The sequence below is a fragment of the Delphinapterus leucas genome, chromosome 1 (assembly GCF_059928025.1).
Source record: "Delphinapterus leucas isolate spDelLeu-1000000601 "Yukka" chromosome 1, BTC_Dleu_Yukka2, whole genome shotgun sequence".
Lineage (NCBI taxonomy): Eukaryota > Metazoa > Chordata > Mammalia > Artiodactyla > Monodontidae > Delphinapterus > Delphinapterus leucas.
This window is the reverse complement of record NC_143129.1, coordinates 71819339-71837166: the sequence shown is the minus strand read 5'-3', so window position 1 is coordinate 71837166 and position 17828 is coordinate 71819339. Positions and strand designations below refer to the sequence as shown.

General features: G+C 39.6%; 1 protein-coding gene across 1 annotated transcript in view; it reads right to left on the bottom strand.

Annotated features, from left to right (window-relative positions):
• RGS5 (regulator of G protein signaling 5) overlaps positions 1-17828 on the bottom strand; it is a 52725-nt gene that overhangs the window by 23796 nt on the left and 11101 nt on the right. The window contains exon 2 of the mRNA XM_022563276.3: positions 235-345. Coding sequence (XP_022418984.1) covers positions 235-345 — 111 coding nt within the window. The remainder of the gene's footprint in view (positions 1-234; positions 346-17828) is intronic.

Genomic DNA, 17828 nt, shown 5'->3' with positions numbered 1-17828 from the left:
TCACAATACGTGGCCTTATCTTCATTTTTTAAGCATCCTGCCAGTAAGCAATATTATGCTCCATACACGAGAGAGTGAAAAAAAATCCTATTCACAAACCAAGTCTCTGAGTACTCTTATGATCTTCAATGTGTCACTGAAGGGGGAGAGTTCTACAGAAGAGGGATGGCGCTATACACTTGAAGAATAGCCATCCTCTGGAGGAAAAGAGTGGAATCCATAATCATGACTCACTTCTGGGTCTTGGCTGGTTTCTCCGCCTTCTCAGTGTATGGAATGACAAGGTCAGCAGCAGACTCCGGCTTCTGGAGGAGAATTCCCAACTTGATCTTAATCTCCTTGGCCCTGAAAGAAGAGATGTATGAGGGGAAATGGCCAGCATATTAGCATAAAGATCTAAAAAAGGGATTTCATTCTGTGTCAAAGAAACAAAAATGAGCAAAACCCCATTTCACTGTTGTGGCAGAAAGAATACTAATGTAGAAATTGGGACACGTGAGTTCTAATAACATTTATCAAGCTCTTAACATGTCCCTGGCTAATATGCATTATCTCATTTTAATCTTAATTATTGTTTTATATGTATTCTTTCATGTTATATATGGCAGATACTATAGTAGTCCTATTTTACAGGTGAAGAAACTAATGACAGAGAATTCAAATAACCTAATTAAGGTAACCCAGCCAGTATGTGATGGAAATGGACTTGACCCCAAGCTGTCTGACTTTAAGTTCACAGGTGGAACTCACTGTATTGCCTACCGGTCTTCTGAGGGCTCTGGTCCCAGCTCTGCCATTAATTAGACATATAACGTTTGAAAAAATAATCATGTTTTATTGCCAGACCTCCGTTCCCTCATCTGTAAGATGACAGAGTTAACCTAAATGTTTTTTTCAGCCACTTGCACCTATAAAATTAAATTATTCTGCTTGATGATTACTTCTCTGTAAACTGTTCTTCTTTTATACAGATTTGGCTTTTTCCCAACCCCTTGCCCATTGTTCCACAATGGCTATTGTAGTATCTTACACGCAGTAAGCCTTCAATAGATGAGTATTAATTACCAACAGACTGACAGAATCGTATTACTCCTTTCTATCTTCAACATTTTAGTGAACAGACATGGTCAGAATTCTGGGCACTTCTCCACCCTAGAATGCAACTGTTTTCATGCCCAGTTCAAAACTAATCTCCTAAGTTACCCATCATTTTATCACAAGTCTGAATTCAAAAACACCAAGAAGATCTTAAGCATTAATCCATAACACAAGCCATTGTATACTGAGAGACCCAAAAAGCTGTCCTTTCACTGTCCCCTTGGCACTTCATACATGCTTTTAAGATAGGGCTTATCACACTGCATTATGGTTACTGATTTATGTGTCTGTTTTCCAAGCTGGATATAAGAACTTTTTGCAGGTGGGAATTGAGTCTTAAATACCTTTTCAACCCTGTGCATAGCACAAAGCTTGGAAGCATAGTCAATATTCAAAAATATTTGCCAAAGTGAACTAAAAATATCTTGATTTTTGTTCCTCACAAATCTGCCGACATTTATTTCCCGGTCAGTGCTGATCATAACCGAAGCCTTACAGAGCTGTGTCGGGATTAGGATATCATGCTGTTGCCAGATAGAGTTTTGTTACTATAAACACACTTTCCTCATCCATTCACACGGAGACAGTGATGAGACAATTTAAATAAATAAAATGTGTGACGTTAGCAATTATGGATATTAGGGAGAAAAAGTTAAGGACATATACTGTATAACTTAAAAAAACATAAATATTCAATCATATCATAGGTTCCTTTAGTATAGTAAATGTTATTTTGAAACTCTGATTTAGAATTAGTAACCTCCACAATATCTTTTCCTTTTCGTTTCTTCCTGCCTCTGTTCTCTCCCTAGGGCCGCTCTCCAGCTTAAGACAACTCAGGTACCACATTACAGCAGATCAAGCTCCGCTGAGCACATTACAGCTGAAACAGAATGTTCTGCTGAGGGAGCTTATATAAAACATGAGAATAAGAATAAATGTACTTTGATTCCAGGCTCTGCAATTTGCTTAAACAATCTAATGTTGAGTTTTCTCACCTAGAAAGTGGGACCGATAAAACAGTACATACTTATACAATTTTTGTGATGATTAAATATGTTAATGCATGTGAATCACGTAAAGCAGCAATTGGCATATAATACTGCTTCTTCCAAGTTAGTTCTAACTGCATAATAATTTTTTTCCAGCCAAACTCAAGCCATGTTCCCTAGCTTTGACTACCAAATTAAAACATTCAGAAATTTCCCACATGTTACTAAGAATGAATACGCCCACTGCCTCCCATATTCTACCTCTGGAGACAAGAACTGCCAACTTTATATTTATCTGAAGGATGAAGAAAACAGTATTTGGGGGGGAAAATGCATGCAATACATGTGGCTACCCTCTGCTGGCCAGTGTATAGTACTACAGCCAGAAGCAGCAGGTTCATCTTTTCCATCAAGACACGCGATCCCACCCAGAACTTGAAGAACTCCACCCATAATACCTCTTCTGCTTGCTCCACATGCCCCTCAGTTCCTGCCCATAAGGGGAAGTCGTGAAGCAACTGTTTGAGTTTCACTTGACCCAATAGTTCACTCACCAATATTTAGCTAAAGATTATCTAATGAATGTCTAATGAATGTTTCTCCCGTGCTTGGTAGTTTGGTTGGTTCTTTAGATTTTTGTTTTGCATTTTCTTTCCCCATCTCAACTTCTGTTTCTTTTTTCTTTTCCTCTTTTGCTCCATTTGAGCCATTTGCTTTTGTAAAAGGCAGAGAGATATTTGTGTTTGATTGCCTAGTGAAAAAGTAAGTTGGACATGAACAGGTTATTAGAATGAAGGGGTTGAGCATTTTAAAATTTCATTTATTCATACTACTTTACTCCTTGATCATGTTACTGTGTCATCAGTACACAGTAAACAGACAAACACTCACAGGGTTTTGTCTTTGCCTGCAGGGTACTTATAGCCTATTGAAGTCTCAAGCTTGTGAGCAATCACAAGCAGGTATTAAAGAAGAAGATGCCCAGAAAGCAGCATCTCTCTGGGCATCCAGTGTCCACAAAGGTGAACAGCAGAGCACTGGGGGAGGACCCCAGTGTCCACAAGGGTGAGTCAGTGGGGCTTCTCAGAAGAGGCAGGGGTAGAATAGCAGTTAGCCAGGTAGACAAGAAAAGGCTGGGACTTCCGGGTAGGAAGAGGATAATGTGTATATCATTTGAAGGGATGCAAAAGTGGTTCTGCGTTGCCTGAGTGTAAAGTGTGACTGGAGAGAGAAGAATGCCATGTTAGATGAAGACTGCTCACTCTGCCTCCCCTTCCTGATGGAAGGGTGGATGATGGAGGACCTCTGTAGAGTATGCAGCCTTCAGCAAATTTGATATGAAAACCAAAAAAAGGTAAAACTATTGAAAGGTGCCTTCAAAGACTGTCTCTACATGAAGAAGTGGCATCCTGTCTTACAAATCTATTTCAAATTTTTCTTTTGCTAATTCTTTCAGGATGCATTTTCCCATGAAAACACTGTCTATACATGGTGGTTAAATTCTCCAAGACATCCCACAAAAGACTTTTAAAACTAGAATGAACCAGAATCCTCATATAATTTTATCTATATCACTATTTAAATTGTCTTTTTGTGGGATAATCTAGAAATCAACCATTTATAACGCTGCCCATAGAAAATCAGATTTCACTTCCTCAAAGTAGAGAAACATGCCAGAACACCAGATTACTCTTTTCCTCATACTTGCCCTGGGGATGTAAGGGAGAAAGGAAATGCAGTGCTTCAGAAAATACTTCTCTCTATGGTTTAGTATAGGCTCAAACATAGGACGTTAAAATGTTAACGCACATAAGTCGGGAAGACCATTCGGTTGAATTAGGAGTTTGACAGCATATAGGGAGTGAATAACATTATTGTCTCTCTTATAAAACAGTGAATGTTTAAAAGCTGAAAAGTTGACCAGTGCTGAGCCTGAAACTACTTGAAACATTTTACTCTTTCTGTAGGAATAAACTGTGTTACTACGTTTGTTTTTCTCCTTAAGAGTTCCTGGAATAATATTTCATTCCCCCCTCTCCCTTTCCTCCCCACCATACGGACATATCCAAATATGGGAATGAAAAAAAAAAAACAACAAATGGAAAATCAAGCAAAACAAAAGCTCAAAGCTTCCATTTTATTTTCTCCTTTAAAAATAAGCTTGAATGTATCTGACATTCATTTAATGTCAAAAACAAACCCATCCAGAGGAGAAAACTTTTTAATGTGTTTATGATTTCAACTCAGTCCTTGGCTCTGTTTGACCACCCACCAGGCAGTTTTCCTGGCTATATTACATTAATGGCTGTTAACAAGAAATGATTCATATCTCTTCTCATCACACCCCCAACCCTGTTATCCTTTGGTTTTACAAAGAAAAACTTGTTTTGAAATAAAATCATTGGAAATGCCTGGGTGAAATTTTAATTAAGTGTTCAGAGGAAGATAATCTTTTCACTAGATGGCTCACATTAGTGATTTCAAACTGAAAAGAGTTTGAATAATTGTAGGGTTGTGCAATTTTAAATCTGTGCCCTGTGTGGGTATGCTTTCAAAAGGCCCTGGACCACCTCTGTCCTTCCAACTAATTGGTGAATTGAGTGAAAATTATTACCTTAGGGTGAATAAGTGTGGAAAACAGTACAAGCAATCACTAAAACAAAAACATAGCAGAATTTTTAAAAATACAATTATATTCAAGTAAAATTTGTCAGTAACCGCTATATATAAAGTCCTGTGCTAGGTGTTTCAAGAATTACAAAGGTGTTCCTTGCTTCAGCGACACGTGGAACAAGGGAATGTAGGACATATACATGTAAACTATATGCTAGATATTTTTCTACTGATTGATAAAAGTGGAGGGGATATATTAATAAAAGAACATAGACCCTAGCCTCAAGGAGTTCAAATGTGATAACATGAAGATAGTGTAATAGGAGACACATGCTTTAACAGCTGCCCCTACTATATTCTCAGAGGCCTCTGTATTTTTCCTTCATGGTCCTTATCAATTTGCATTATGTCTCTGTGTATTTATTTGAGTCCTGTCTGTCTCTCCCATTAGAATGTCAGGTCCCCAAGAGCAGGATCAATATCTGTTTTGTTCACAGCTCCAGTCTCAGCACTTAGCCCAGGGCCTAGCACTTAACAGACATGCAATAAATGTTTACTATATAAATTGATGAATCAGCAAACGAATGAATGAATTGAATTGCTAGGTTACAGTAAAACTGCATTTTTGGGTGGGTGGGTGAAATATTGGGGTGTAGCACAAAATAAGCCATCGAGGACTTAGATGTCTCTGATTTGGTTAACTGCAGAGAGGTAGTGTAATTAAATGACTGCAAGGACTCTAACTGAACTCGATTTCTGTCTGTTAGAGAAGTTGGAAATAGACGAATGGGGGCTGAAACGGAGTATGCCCTTCAGTCCCTCACACCAGATAGGACACACTCTGATGAGAGGAGGCAGGGAGGGTAATTACAATCACTCAGTCTAATCAGAATCCATCATGAGACCAAAATTTACCAGGATTTACTTAAACAAAAGTATTCCTGAGGCACAGAGTAGTTCTGAGATTGGACATATGTCGGGAACAGCCAGGAAGGAAGACAGGATGGAGAAAAATTGGGAAGTGTAGGACAGGGGATTTAGGACACATTTCTGAAAGAGGTGTTCCAACCTGTCCCCTGTCAAGGACATCCAATTTAAATCCAATCCAGCTTAAATCTGTGTTGCAGATGCCCCCTGCTGGACATGGGAAATTGTGAGCATCAGTGAAAAAGGGCAGATCTGTTCCAGGCTGCTGCCTTCTGAAGAAATACCACAAACCTTGTTTCTACAGGAGCAAAAAGGACATGTCTTTTCTTGGCTCCAAAAAATGTGATAAATACTCATTAAAGATAAATAAAAGTTCCTAAAACACTTGTTAGCAACAAGATTCCACAGCTGGAGAGTACTACAGCCGGATCTGAAAAGCAGAGGAAGAAATGAGCTTTCTAAGTTCTTTCAGCCAAGATCTGAGTCACGTAGACAGAACCCCAGCAGATGCTCATGGAGAGAAGGGAGCCCAGAGGACTTATGTCCACTGTTCTGGACCCATATAGAGAGATTCATTTGGTTCAAGAGTGGAAAAGCCTTCTTGTTGACTGCTCATTGAAAACTTGAGATCGATGAAGTTTGTTACTGATAGCTGGCTCATGAGACAGAGGGGTGATCTTGAAAACCCTTAGTAGAATATAAGGAAACATCTGTGGAAAATCAGGTCAATTCTAGAACTGAAATTCTCAACTCCCCAGGATCCTCCATACATGGCCCCTTAAAATCAAGATTGACTCTCAAGTGCAGGGGAAGCCCCTCCAGGGTCATTTTGGTGGAGAGAGAATGTATGAGTCTGGCATCTACCATTTTCCTGAATTAACCTACTTCTATTTGAACTAAAGAAAGTCCACCCATTGCTTATGTTTAGGCAGAAAATGAAAAAGTAGTTTACTAATGCAATGTGATACCATGTTAAAGTCTGTATTTTTTTATCTGACACATTAATATATGATACATTATGGAAAATGACTCTAGGTTAGTTAATATGAAATACTCCTCAGTGGTCCAAATGATAGAAAGATGAAGAAAATGCTAAAGAATATACGGTATTATTATTATTCATGCATTAGGATATAACGCCAGAAATGACAGCTCTGTTTCCAAACACAATTGAATCATTCCCAGGTAGAGCTTTAGGTTTTCACTTATATTAATCATGAATTAAATAACAAGCCATGTCAAACTGTAAGATGGCTGAAAAAAATGGAATTGATGAGGACTTCCCTGGTGGTGCAGTGGTTAAGAATCCACCTGCCAGTGCAGGGGACACAGGTTCGATCCCTGGGCCAGGAAGATAGCACATGTCATGGAGCGACTAAGCCCGTGCGCCACAACTACTGAGCCTGCGCTCTAGAGCCCATGAGCCACAACTACTGAGCCCACGTGCCACAACTACTGAAGCCCGCGTGCCTAGAGCCCATGCTCCACAACAAGAGAAGCCACCGCGATGAGAAGCCCGCATACCGCAACGAAGAGTAGCCCCCGCTCGCTGCAACTAGAGAAAACTGCATGCAGCAATGAAGATCCAACGCAGCCAGAAATAAAAATAAATTCATTTAAAAAAAATGGAATTGACAATGTCAGTTGTGTCAAAAGTGTGCATAGAAGTCACTTTTGTCTATTATAACCTTCCAACACAGTATTTTCTAACCTCTTCTTTCAGTAAGTTCTCTTCATGATAGCTATTTTCATTATGTTCAAGCTCTTACCTCAACTACCCCAGGTTGATTCATCACCAGGGCCCCTCACAGGCAACCTGCTATAAAAGACTAAAGACTCCTTCTACAAGTTTACTGACTTGGTTTCATAGGATCACAGTTGAGATGGAAAAGACTGGCCTCAATTGCTCACTTATTTTTTCAATAAATTAAAAGTATGCTTATTAAATGCTTGCCATGTGCCGTAGACTATTACATGTTTTTAAATCCCCAGTGAAACAAAAAGACAAGATCCTCTCATGGAGTTTATATTTCAGTTGGGCAAGACAAACACAAAATAAGGAAAACCCAAACAATGAAATGAAAAATTTCAGCTGCTTGTAATTGCTACAGTGTGACACTGGGTAAGTGTTAGCTTCAGCCACTTGCTGTAATCACAGTGGCAGTCAGCAGGCTTGTGAAAAAGGCCCCATTCCAGAGGTGGCTGCTGTTGAGTGCCTCAGCTGTCTTTATAGAGAGCAATACCAATTGCTTTGTCAGTTAGCAGAGCATGTTAGAAGTGAGTTTTTACATGCAGGCTTGTTCAATAGGGAATGGGCTCTCTCCAGTCATAATAATGATATTCAAGTCATTTGTGCTAGAGACACTATTGTGCAAACTCACACCCACTCCATAGAAAGGTGGTAAGAATGTAAATAGTTCTTTACTCTTAGAGACGCCACCTGTGGCTCGATCCCTAAGTAGTCCTATATCTAGGCCTTGATACAGAGATTTCTTGTTGCCTGATACCAGCTACAAAGGTATTAGAATCCAACCTCAGAATATTACTGTCAGAGTAAAATTTTCCTACACGTTATAGTCGGAGCACAAAGAATTGTGCCTTTATTGAGAGGACAGAGCCAGTTGTATAAATATTTTGCACCAACTTGTTAGTAGCTACCTGCCTAAGTAAGTACGGAACAATTGGGTTTCATTATATATATGGTGGTCTTGCTTTCACTAGCTGGTAGTGAAGTTGTGGAGAAATAACTAACCATCACCCACCACTAACCAGTAATAACTACAGTTATCTACCAAAAAGAACCTAAGAGTTGGATATGAATAAATTGGTTTAGGCTAGTTTTCAATAGCCACTTCCAATCTATGGGACCTTATGCAAGCTATCTAATGTCTCTCGGCCTCAGTTCCGTCATTTGTAAAATGAAGATAACATTAGTTCCTGCTGTAAAAGGTTTCCGGGTGGAGTGCATGAGATGATGCATGTAAAAGTTAGCCCGGTCTCTGGCACGTAAATAGCATGTCATACGTGGTCACCAGCATCATCATATCTACTTATTTAATACTATCTTATACCACTTGGTGTTACAGTTTGTAGCAGCTTCCCTTAACTTCTGGCGTATTAATATTTGATTGCATTAAGCTCATTTTCTCTCACTGGGTTGAGTGAATTATATGCCTTAAACAGTACTTGCCTGGCGAAAAGCCAGAAGCAATTTCTGGTGACTCTGTACGGGGGACGATAGGAGGAAAACTACATGTTAAAAGCCAGGAAGGTACTGGGCTGCAAAGCAATGACGTAAAAAGAAAGCGAGGCCCTGACTCACTTAGAAGCAGTGGGGAAAAGTCTATCTTCGCAGCATCTTTGTTTGCTCCCTGTCAGTCAAGTGCAGGCTGAATGTAGGCAAGTTAATAGAGCCTGGCCCTACCTGATGATGTATCCTCTTCCTCCATCACCTGGGGGAGAAACACACTCTGTCTCCCCATATCCCTGATATTTCCAAGTGTCGAAGACCATGTGAGGTCACTGGACCTTCATTTTAATCACAGGATCCCTGAATCTAGGTGCAAGCACGCCAGGTGTGGGCAAGAGTTCACTCCTCACGGCACACAGGCAGAAAACAGGTGGCCTGTAGCAACTATTAAAAGTAATAATAATAACATATAAAATATTAAGGTATTGAGGTGTTAATTCATGTTTTCCTCTACTTATAGTTTTTCTTCTGACTTTCAAGAAGGTAGCTAGGGGCTTCCCTGGTGGCACAGTGGTTGGGAGTCCGCCTGCTAATGCAGGGGACACGGGTTTGAGCCCTGGTCCGGGAGGACCCCGCATGCCGCGGGGCAACTGGGCCCGTGAGCCACAATTGCTGAGCCTGCGCATCAGGAGCCTGTGCTCCGCAACAAGAGAGGCCACAACAGTGAGAGGCCCGCGCACTGAGATGAAGAGTGGCCCCCACTCGCCGCAACTAGAGAAAGCCCTCGCACAGAAACGAAGACCCAACACAGCAAAAATAAATAAGTAAATAAACTCCTACCCCCAACATCTTCTTTAAAAAAAAAAAAAAAAGAAGGTAGCTAGGCATTCGTGCTTTCTTACCTCTGAGGGAGCTGTGTTGTGAGGCCGAAAGCGGATATTGGTGGAAGATGGTATCCCATTTCTGGCCTTTGTTTTCCAAGACCCTAAACTCATTGGGGAGATATGCTGGCTTCATCCGAAAGAGAAGGATTGCTTTTGATGAGTGAGTGGTAAAGGAAGAGGCAGAAAACACAGAGAGGGAAAATAGGGAATCCCTACGACAAGGTCAGAAGACTGTGGTTTAGGGTTCTCTCACTAATTGACACCCCACTCTCCCCTGTCACACACACCTTTGTGGGACTCCAGGGAGGTGGGAGGATCACAGAGGGGGATAGTTATATGCTGCCCATAATGAGACTTTGTCCTTAGCCCCAGAGCTCCCAGCTTCACCCAAGCTGATACCCAGACCTAAGCAAGAGTTCCTGGAATGACTTTAAGGCACTGTGATGCTTCAAACAAGAAAGATATAAATAATGACATATCCATTTAAAAATTGTTCAAAAGCCAGCCACCTCTAAGAGTGAAAAAGCCCTCACAAAAAAAAAAAAAAACAGGAGGGTTCAGGAGAACTTACTAACCGTATGGTGATGAAACCATGGACATAGTGAACTAAATGTGGCCAACTTTCCATTGCTGAAGAAAATTCGTCAAGAAAAGACAAAACCAGCTGTTTTGAATAACAGCTAAGTCATATGACATCTGGATCTGTCCAGATGATTTCATAAGATACTTTCCAGATCTTGAGTCCATTATTATAGTCACAAGCAGCATGCTGGATTGTGTTCAATCTCTCCCCGACCTTGGCAGAGAAAATGTCCAACTCCTAAGTGTGGCAAAACTCCCGTCTCAGGTTATATAACTGGAAGAGTTTGCAAAGCAAGTAGGATTCGGGTCAAAGAGGCTGTTCCCAGAGAGAAAGTGAAGTGAAACATTGAGGTATTCCCCAGAGAATGTAGCTAATGCCAAAACTAAGCAATTTTTCCTAAAAGGCAATAGACAGTATAGCACAGTGGTTAAGGGCATGAATGTTGAAGTCAAAGTAACCAGATTTATCTTACTACATGTGTGACTTTTGGCAAATTTCTAAGCCTCAGTTTTCTCATCTGTAAATTGGAGATGATAATGGTACCTACCTCAAAAGGTTCTTATGAAATTGGTTATTATATGTGAAGCACTTACAGTAATGCCTAGCACATTGACAATGCACTCCATAAATGACAGGGTGTATTATTTACTATTATTATTATTATTAATTATTATTATCTTACAGAAAATCCTGTGCCAATGAGGGAACATTTACACACAAAAAAGCCTATAACATATTATGTAACAGTAGGAAGGAAATTTAGGAAAGAAAACAGTAAACATGGTAACATTTGCCCTTAACTAAACCCTATTTTCAGCTCAGTCACTAATTTGCTTGGTGATCTTAAGAAAGTTATTTGAGTTCTCTTGTCTTCAGTGAAAAATAAGAAAAGAGAGAGAGGAAGGAAAGATGGAAGGAAGGAAGGAAGGGAGGGAGGAAGGAAGGAAATAACTTTAGTGAGAAAAGCTCTAATATCTTCTCTAGCTATTATAAACTAAGACTTCAAGATCATCACAGTCAACATCTCGAGAAAATAAATGAGAAAGCGAGGACCTGAGCTGTGAAATGACTTGTAAATAGTACCACAGATTCCTTTTCTATTCCGTCCCCCTTCCCAACACCCCATGTTTATCTGTAATTACAATATTCTCCTTCCCATAATTTATAAACTCTCTGATTCACATTAAACTGTTTGTCTTCTTCATTCCCTGTAGATAATCTATCACAAATGTTGTTCTTTCTTCCTAGAAAATTCTCTTAAATGTGGCTTTTCCTCTCCATATCTAAATTTAGCACCTTTCTCCAGGCCTGAGTTACTAGGACATCCCACCTTACCATTTCCTTCTTCCTACTTGAATACATCCTGCACTCACTACTAGAGTACAAACACTTTCCTACTTGCTTGTAATGGCTTTCTATTATTTACCATGAAGTTTCTCAAACTTGAATATATACCCCAATCACCAGAAGGTCTGGTTAAAACACAGATTTCTCAGCCCCATCCCAGAGTTTCTCATTCAAGAGGTCGGAAGCGGGACCGGAGAATTTATATCTCTGGTCCCAGGACCACACTTCTGAGAACTGCTGATCAACTGATTCAGTTTCAAACATCACTTTCTTGCTTCCAAAGTCCTCCACTTCTAAGCTTATTTCCCTTGGCTCCCCATAACTACTTGTATACCTAGTCCCATTGGCTTCCTCCTTAACCTGCCTCCTGACTGCCACCCATATGACAATTAAAACTATTCTAATGCTCTAGGACCAGAACAATCTCACTTTTTTTCCTGAAACCTCTGTAACTGCAAAAGCCTAGAGTGCTTTCTCTCTCCTCTAACATAAGATCCTCTGTTTTGTGATCATATTTAATGGACCTTACAGAGCTTTTAATTTGCCCTACCCTTATTTTAAAAGTAGAAAAATTGAGGTTTGTGTAAATTAAAATATTTTTCGAAGATCTCATACGATGTTATTCTTAGATTTCTAGTAAGTTGCAGAGCAAGGGATAGAATGCTTTCCTTCTGCTAAAGTTATGGACAGCACATTTTCACCCAATTACTCTACTTTCTCGTGAATGCGTGTCTAAGAGTTCCATGTGTATGTACTCCCAGTGAGATAACAAGCCCATTGAGGGTGGGTACCATATTTTACTTCTTTGATCTCCCAGAGAATCTAGAAAATAACTTTAAAGTTGCTTTAACTCCTAGGATGGTATAGAGGATAAAAGTACAGTTCTATACTGCTTTCGTTTATATTCCAACTCTTACTTACTAGTGGAGTGACTTTGGGCAAGTTACTTAAATTCTAAGCTTCCAATTGTCTATGTAAAATAGTGACAATATAGTTCCTACCTCACATATATATTATGGAGCTAAATACGTTAAGGCATTAAAGTGTTTAGAAGCGCAATTAGCACACAGTAAATACTCCTTAAAAGTTACCTATTATTATTACTGTTCTACTGTATTTGTCCTACTATCCTATCACAGCATCTTGCACATGGGTGTTGGGTAATGTTTATTGCATAAATAGAATAGAATAGAACTCAACAAAGATCTTTTTGACTGACATGGGAGATAAGCTCCTTTCAGAAAGTCTCCACCTTGAAATAATGCAACTGATCCTGAAAGCATAGAGGATATACATTTCTGGACAGCACTCCTACAGAGAGACAAAGAAAGCAAATTTGGAGACCTCTGCTGCTACCTAGCTCAGCTCAGAGTTACATTATAATATCACCAGCCTTGTGCTGCTATTTTAAAATGAAAAAATAAAAAGTATTGTTTTTCCCAAGCACTGGCTACTCCCTACTCAAGGATTCCCATGGAAATTGAGATAATTCTCATGCTTTTATGGCCTGTCTCTTACATAGTCATCACTCGGAGTAGGTTATTAGGAGTAAGGAAAGAGACAGTGGAGGAACAAGACAGACAGGGTAGAAGTCTTTTTTTCCCTTTGACCTTAACTTCTGTGTCTTATTCAAAATATTGTTGGCAGGATTTCTGGACTTTCTGTAATTCAGTTTGGAAGCCAGATAATGAAGAGTGGGAAACTGGTCTTCAAGTTGAGGAAGACAGAAATTTGTGGCTTATTTTGAGCTCCAAAGGTGGAGAGGTCAGAAGGCATTCCCATGAGAGCCTCTCTGAACACTGGTGTGACCCATAGCCTTTGAACATCTCCATCTCATTCTCTTTTAAATTATAAAGAAGGACTTTCTAGAATGAAGTTTCTAGTTGTACATGGACTCCAGTTGTTTTATATCTTATAAAAGCAAGAAATAAAAGTGGTAATAAAGGGTATCAGAAAAGAGGGAAAGAAAGAGTAGTAAAGTAAAATTTACCTAAACCTTAATCAACGTGAACATATATTACGTCACTTAATAAAACTACAGTTCCCAAAACTTAACGTGTCCGCTGGCAATGAATTTATATAATAGATACAAGTTCGTTGCCTTGAATAATCAGAACACTTGGTCAACATTTATCTTTGCCAAATTATTATGTGTTGAGCAAAATAATGACATAACGATGAAGAATAAGAGGAACTTTACTTGTCTAAAGTACAGAATTATATTTCAAACCATTTCTTCTCTCCCTCCCTTAACATAATGTAACAATACCTTATTATTCTCGATTTCTATTTTCAAGAATTATCTATTTATTGCTTCATAAATTCACTTATCCATTCACTTATCAGACTCTAATAGAGCAACCACTGTTTGTCAGGCACTGTACCAGATAGTATGGGGAGTGCTTTACAAAATTAATAAGAGATTGTTCCAGACCTCAAGTAGTTCCCATTTTATAAAGAAGATATATGTACAGTTGTCACTCAGTATACTCAGAAGATTGGTTCCAGGACCCCTACTCCCCACGGATATAAAAACCTGCAAATGCTCAAACATTTTATTTTCATATAAAATGGTGTAGTACTTGCATATAACCTACACACATCCTCCTATGTACTTTAAATCATCTCTAGATTACGTATACTACCTAATACAATATGCATGCCATGTAAATAGTTGTAAATACAATGTAAATGCTATCAAAATAGTTGCCAGCCCTTAGCAGATCCAAGTTTTGCTTTTTGGAGCTTTCTTGATTTTTCGCATGCCTTTGATCCCTGGTTGGTTGAATCTGCAGAACCCCCAGGGACGACGGGCCAACTACACACATAGTTTTATTTGGATGCAGCTATGACAGATAGAATGAGTCCCAGGTTTGAAATTGGCACCCCAGAACTCAGGCATGTGGAGTGTATTGTCTGACCTTGGGCTGGATATTTAACTTATCTGTGCTTCTTTATCGGTAAAATAGTAATGTTGAAAACATCTACCTTGCAGGGTTAGACTAAGAATTAAATTAGATAATGTCAAATACCTAACCAAAGTTGAATCTGAGGGAAGTTGGTTAAGAAGTGATAAGAAATACAGGGATGATGAAAAAGTTCTGTGAGAGTTCAAGGGATGGATTGAGCTTCTCCATGAAGGAGAAAAGAGAAAGCTTCTCAGAAGGGTTGAGATTTGGGGATGTATGATTTGGTTGGAATCCTGTGTGAGCAGGGAGGAGAGGGTATTGGTTGGATCCCAAAGCAGCTGCTCTCTTCCTGTCTTTCTCCCAGCTCCCCAGGGATCCTTCCAAAAGTTTAATATGGAAGTCCCCATCTTCCTAATATGTTTTCTAAAAATTCCAAAGATGCTTTCAAGGTCCATGCATATGTCACAGGTCAATACATATGTCATTGCATTCCATGCAATGCTGGAAACTTCTCTCCAGCATTCTTATAGCATTCTCTCATTTTTCTCCCAATGAGCAATGAATTCTGACCTGTGGCACTCACACATCAAGGCTTGGTGAACAGGGATTCTTCCAATTGTGTGGTTATTGGGATAGGAGTTACTAAGTTAGAAGTCTGGGTTCTGGGTGGGGACAGGGTCCAAGAACCAAGCAGATGGTCACCTAGCTGCTGTGCTGCAAGAAAGATGCAAAGCAGCTGTCTTTGAACTGAGCTCTCTCCTCTAGATTGAACACATAGCAATCTTAGACAAATGCAAATGTAACTTTATGTATTGCAGATGCAAATCACAGCTGATAGGAGACCATCAGCTATAAAATGCAACAAGAGAAAAAAGACCTGAGAATTTGGGGAAGCAGGCCCAGAGAGCGTGCTAGGGAAGTCCCACAGAAAAAAGAAGGAAAGAACAATGCCTTCTATAGGGAAAGTATCTAGTTAACCCTTTGAGGTGTAGCCTGCACCTGAGAAATTTTCAATTAAGATGACAGAAGAATGGTCTGCAGAGCATAGAAACAGGCATAGAAGGAGAGGGGGAGCGAGTCACATGACAGAAGTTACATTCTCATGTCTCCCTTAGTGGTAGGCTAAATAATAGCTCCCCAAGATGTCTACATTCTAATCCCTGGGACATGTGGATATGTTGCCTTATGTGGCAAAAGGAATTTTGCAGATGTGATAAAGTTAAGGATCTTTAGGTAGAGAGGTTATTCTGGATTATCTGGGTGGGCCCAATGTAATTGCAAGGGTCCTTGTAAGGGGAAGGCAAGAGGGTCAGAGTCTGAAAGCAATGTGTCAATGGAAGCAGACTGAGAGATATTGGAAGAAGCTACACTGCCGGCTTTGAAGATCAAGGATGGAGCCATGAGACAAGGAATGTAGCTGTCTTCCAGATGTTAGACCAAGCAAGAAAATGACTCCTTCCCTAGACCCGCCAGAAAGAATGTAGCCCTAGGACCCATTTTAGACTTCTACTTTCCGGAACTATATGAGAATAAATGTGCGTTGTTTTAAGCCACTAAGCTTCTGGCAATTGTTACAGCAGCAACAGGAACCAAATATATCCTCTCTTAGCTTCTGTTTTTCAGACTTGATTCACTACAGAAAATAGACTTAAGGCAGTCAGACTGTCTTCTCATCCCCATTCTACTTTTCTATTTTCAGTTAACAGCTAATCTCAATTCTTTTCACCTTTACTGAATGGTCTATATTTCAGCATTTAGCTTTCTGAATTTCCTCCCTAGACCAGCTATTCTTTTCTAATCTTTCTCCTTCTCTGCTAGCCCCAGGAGCTCAAACCAGACACAGCATCCTATAGGTTTCAGTTTCATGGCATAGCTAGCTAGGAGTTATTCCCTAGAGTCTTGCATTTCGCAGTTACAGTTGGGTTTTTTTTTTTTTTGAAATAAAATTAATTTAGTAACTATAAAACTATCAGGAAAGTCAGGATAAGGTGTTCTGACTTGACATTACCTAAGAATTCCTAAAGGAGAAGACCTGAGTTCAGAGGAAAAAACTCATTACCTACTCCTAAAAAGAATATCCCCTTTAGGCTACCAAATTCTGTCAATAGTCCATTTATTCTATCAACACCCAGGCTCAGAGGGGTTATCTGTGATCCCCCTTCTCTCCTGCTTCCTGTCACCTATTTTTCTCATTTGCTTTCTAATGTTCCACGCAATGGGCCCTTCCATTTGAGTCCCACTTCCATATGTCTTGTTTAGCTCTGTAGGGAGATGAAGGTAGTTTGGGATGCTTCCCAGTTTCCTGCTCTGGCCCCATTCTGAGACATGGCTGCAAGGGTATCCCAACATGAAAATAACTAAGAAACATCACACACTTAGAAAAAGTACATGTTCCCCAGCTAACTGAATGGTTTACTCAACCCATATAATGCATAACCCTATTTAGTGTTTATAACAACCCTGAGGGAGGTATAAATGTTATTCCCATCTTGCAGATGGGAAAACTGAGTCACAGAGAAATTAGGTGATTTGCCCAAAAATCATCCAGTAAATGACAGTGGTAGGAGTCACACCCAATCTCACTTCAGCTCCTGAGCTCTTAATTACTATGCAACACCTCTCTCATGTGTTCAGATGTTGTAATTGGCAGTTGTGGGCATCTGGTAAATAAAAATTTTGTTCAAAATCATTCTTTTTCTTAAAGACTACTGTTTGTTTCCTAATCAAAACCTTTTGAAAGATGGTGTCTATGGAAGAATAAATATCTTAAAAGTGAAGACACAAAATTCATAAATTAAAGATCACCAGGTAAAATAAAATGAAGGTGATATGGAAATCCAGAGACCTTGAATTATGTCCAACTCTAACCAGCTATGTGGTCTTGGACAAGTCACCAACCAGTTTGGACATGTTTTCTCATCTGTAAGAGAAGGAATTTGTCTGTGGCACTGATCCTGTTCTCATTCTGTGATTCTAAGCCGGTCACCTTAGAGAAGGGGAAAAAAAATCACATCCCATCGCAAGGGGCAGAATCTATGATTTCGAGTCACCAGACCTTTATCGTGTGTATGCGTGTGACCAGAATTGTGCTAGGTACTCAATTCTACACTGTCACAATTGTCAATTGTCTTTGCTAATCTTGTCTTTTTCATGCTCTTAAACTGGTATCCATTTAATAAAATATTAAAATAAGTAGCTAATGAGAGTTACATATTCCTTTCCCTCAGCTGCAGCCCAGCCATCTGCACTCACATTTCAGCATAATTGCAAACATCAAGGCCCTGT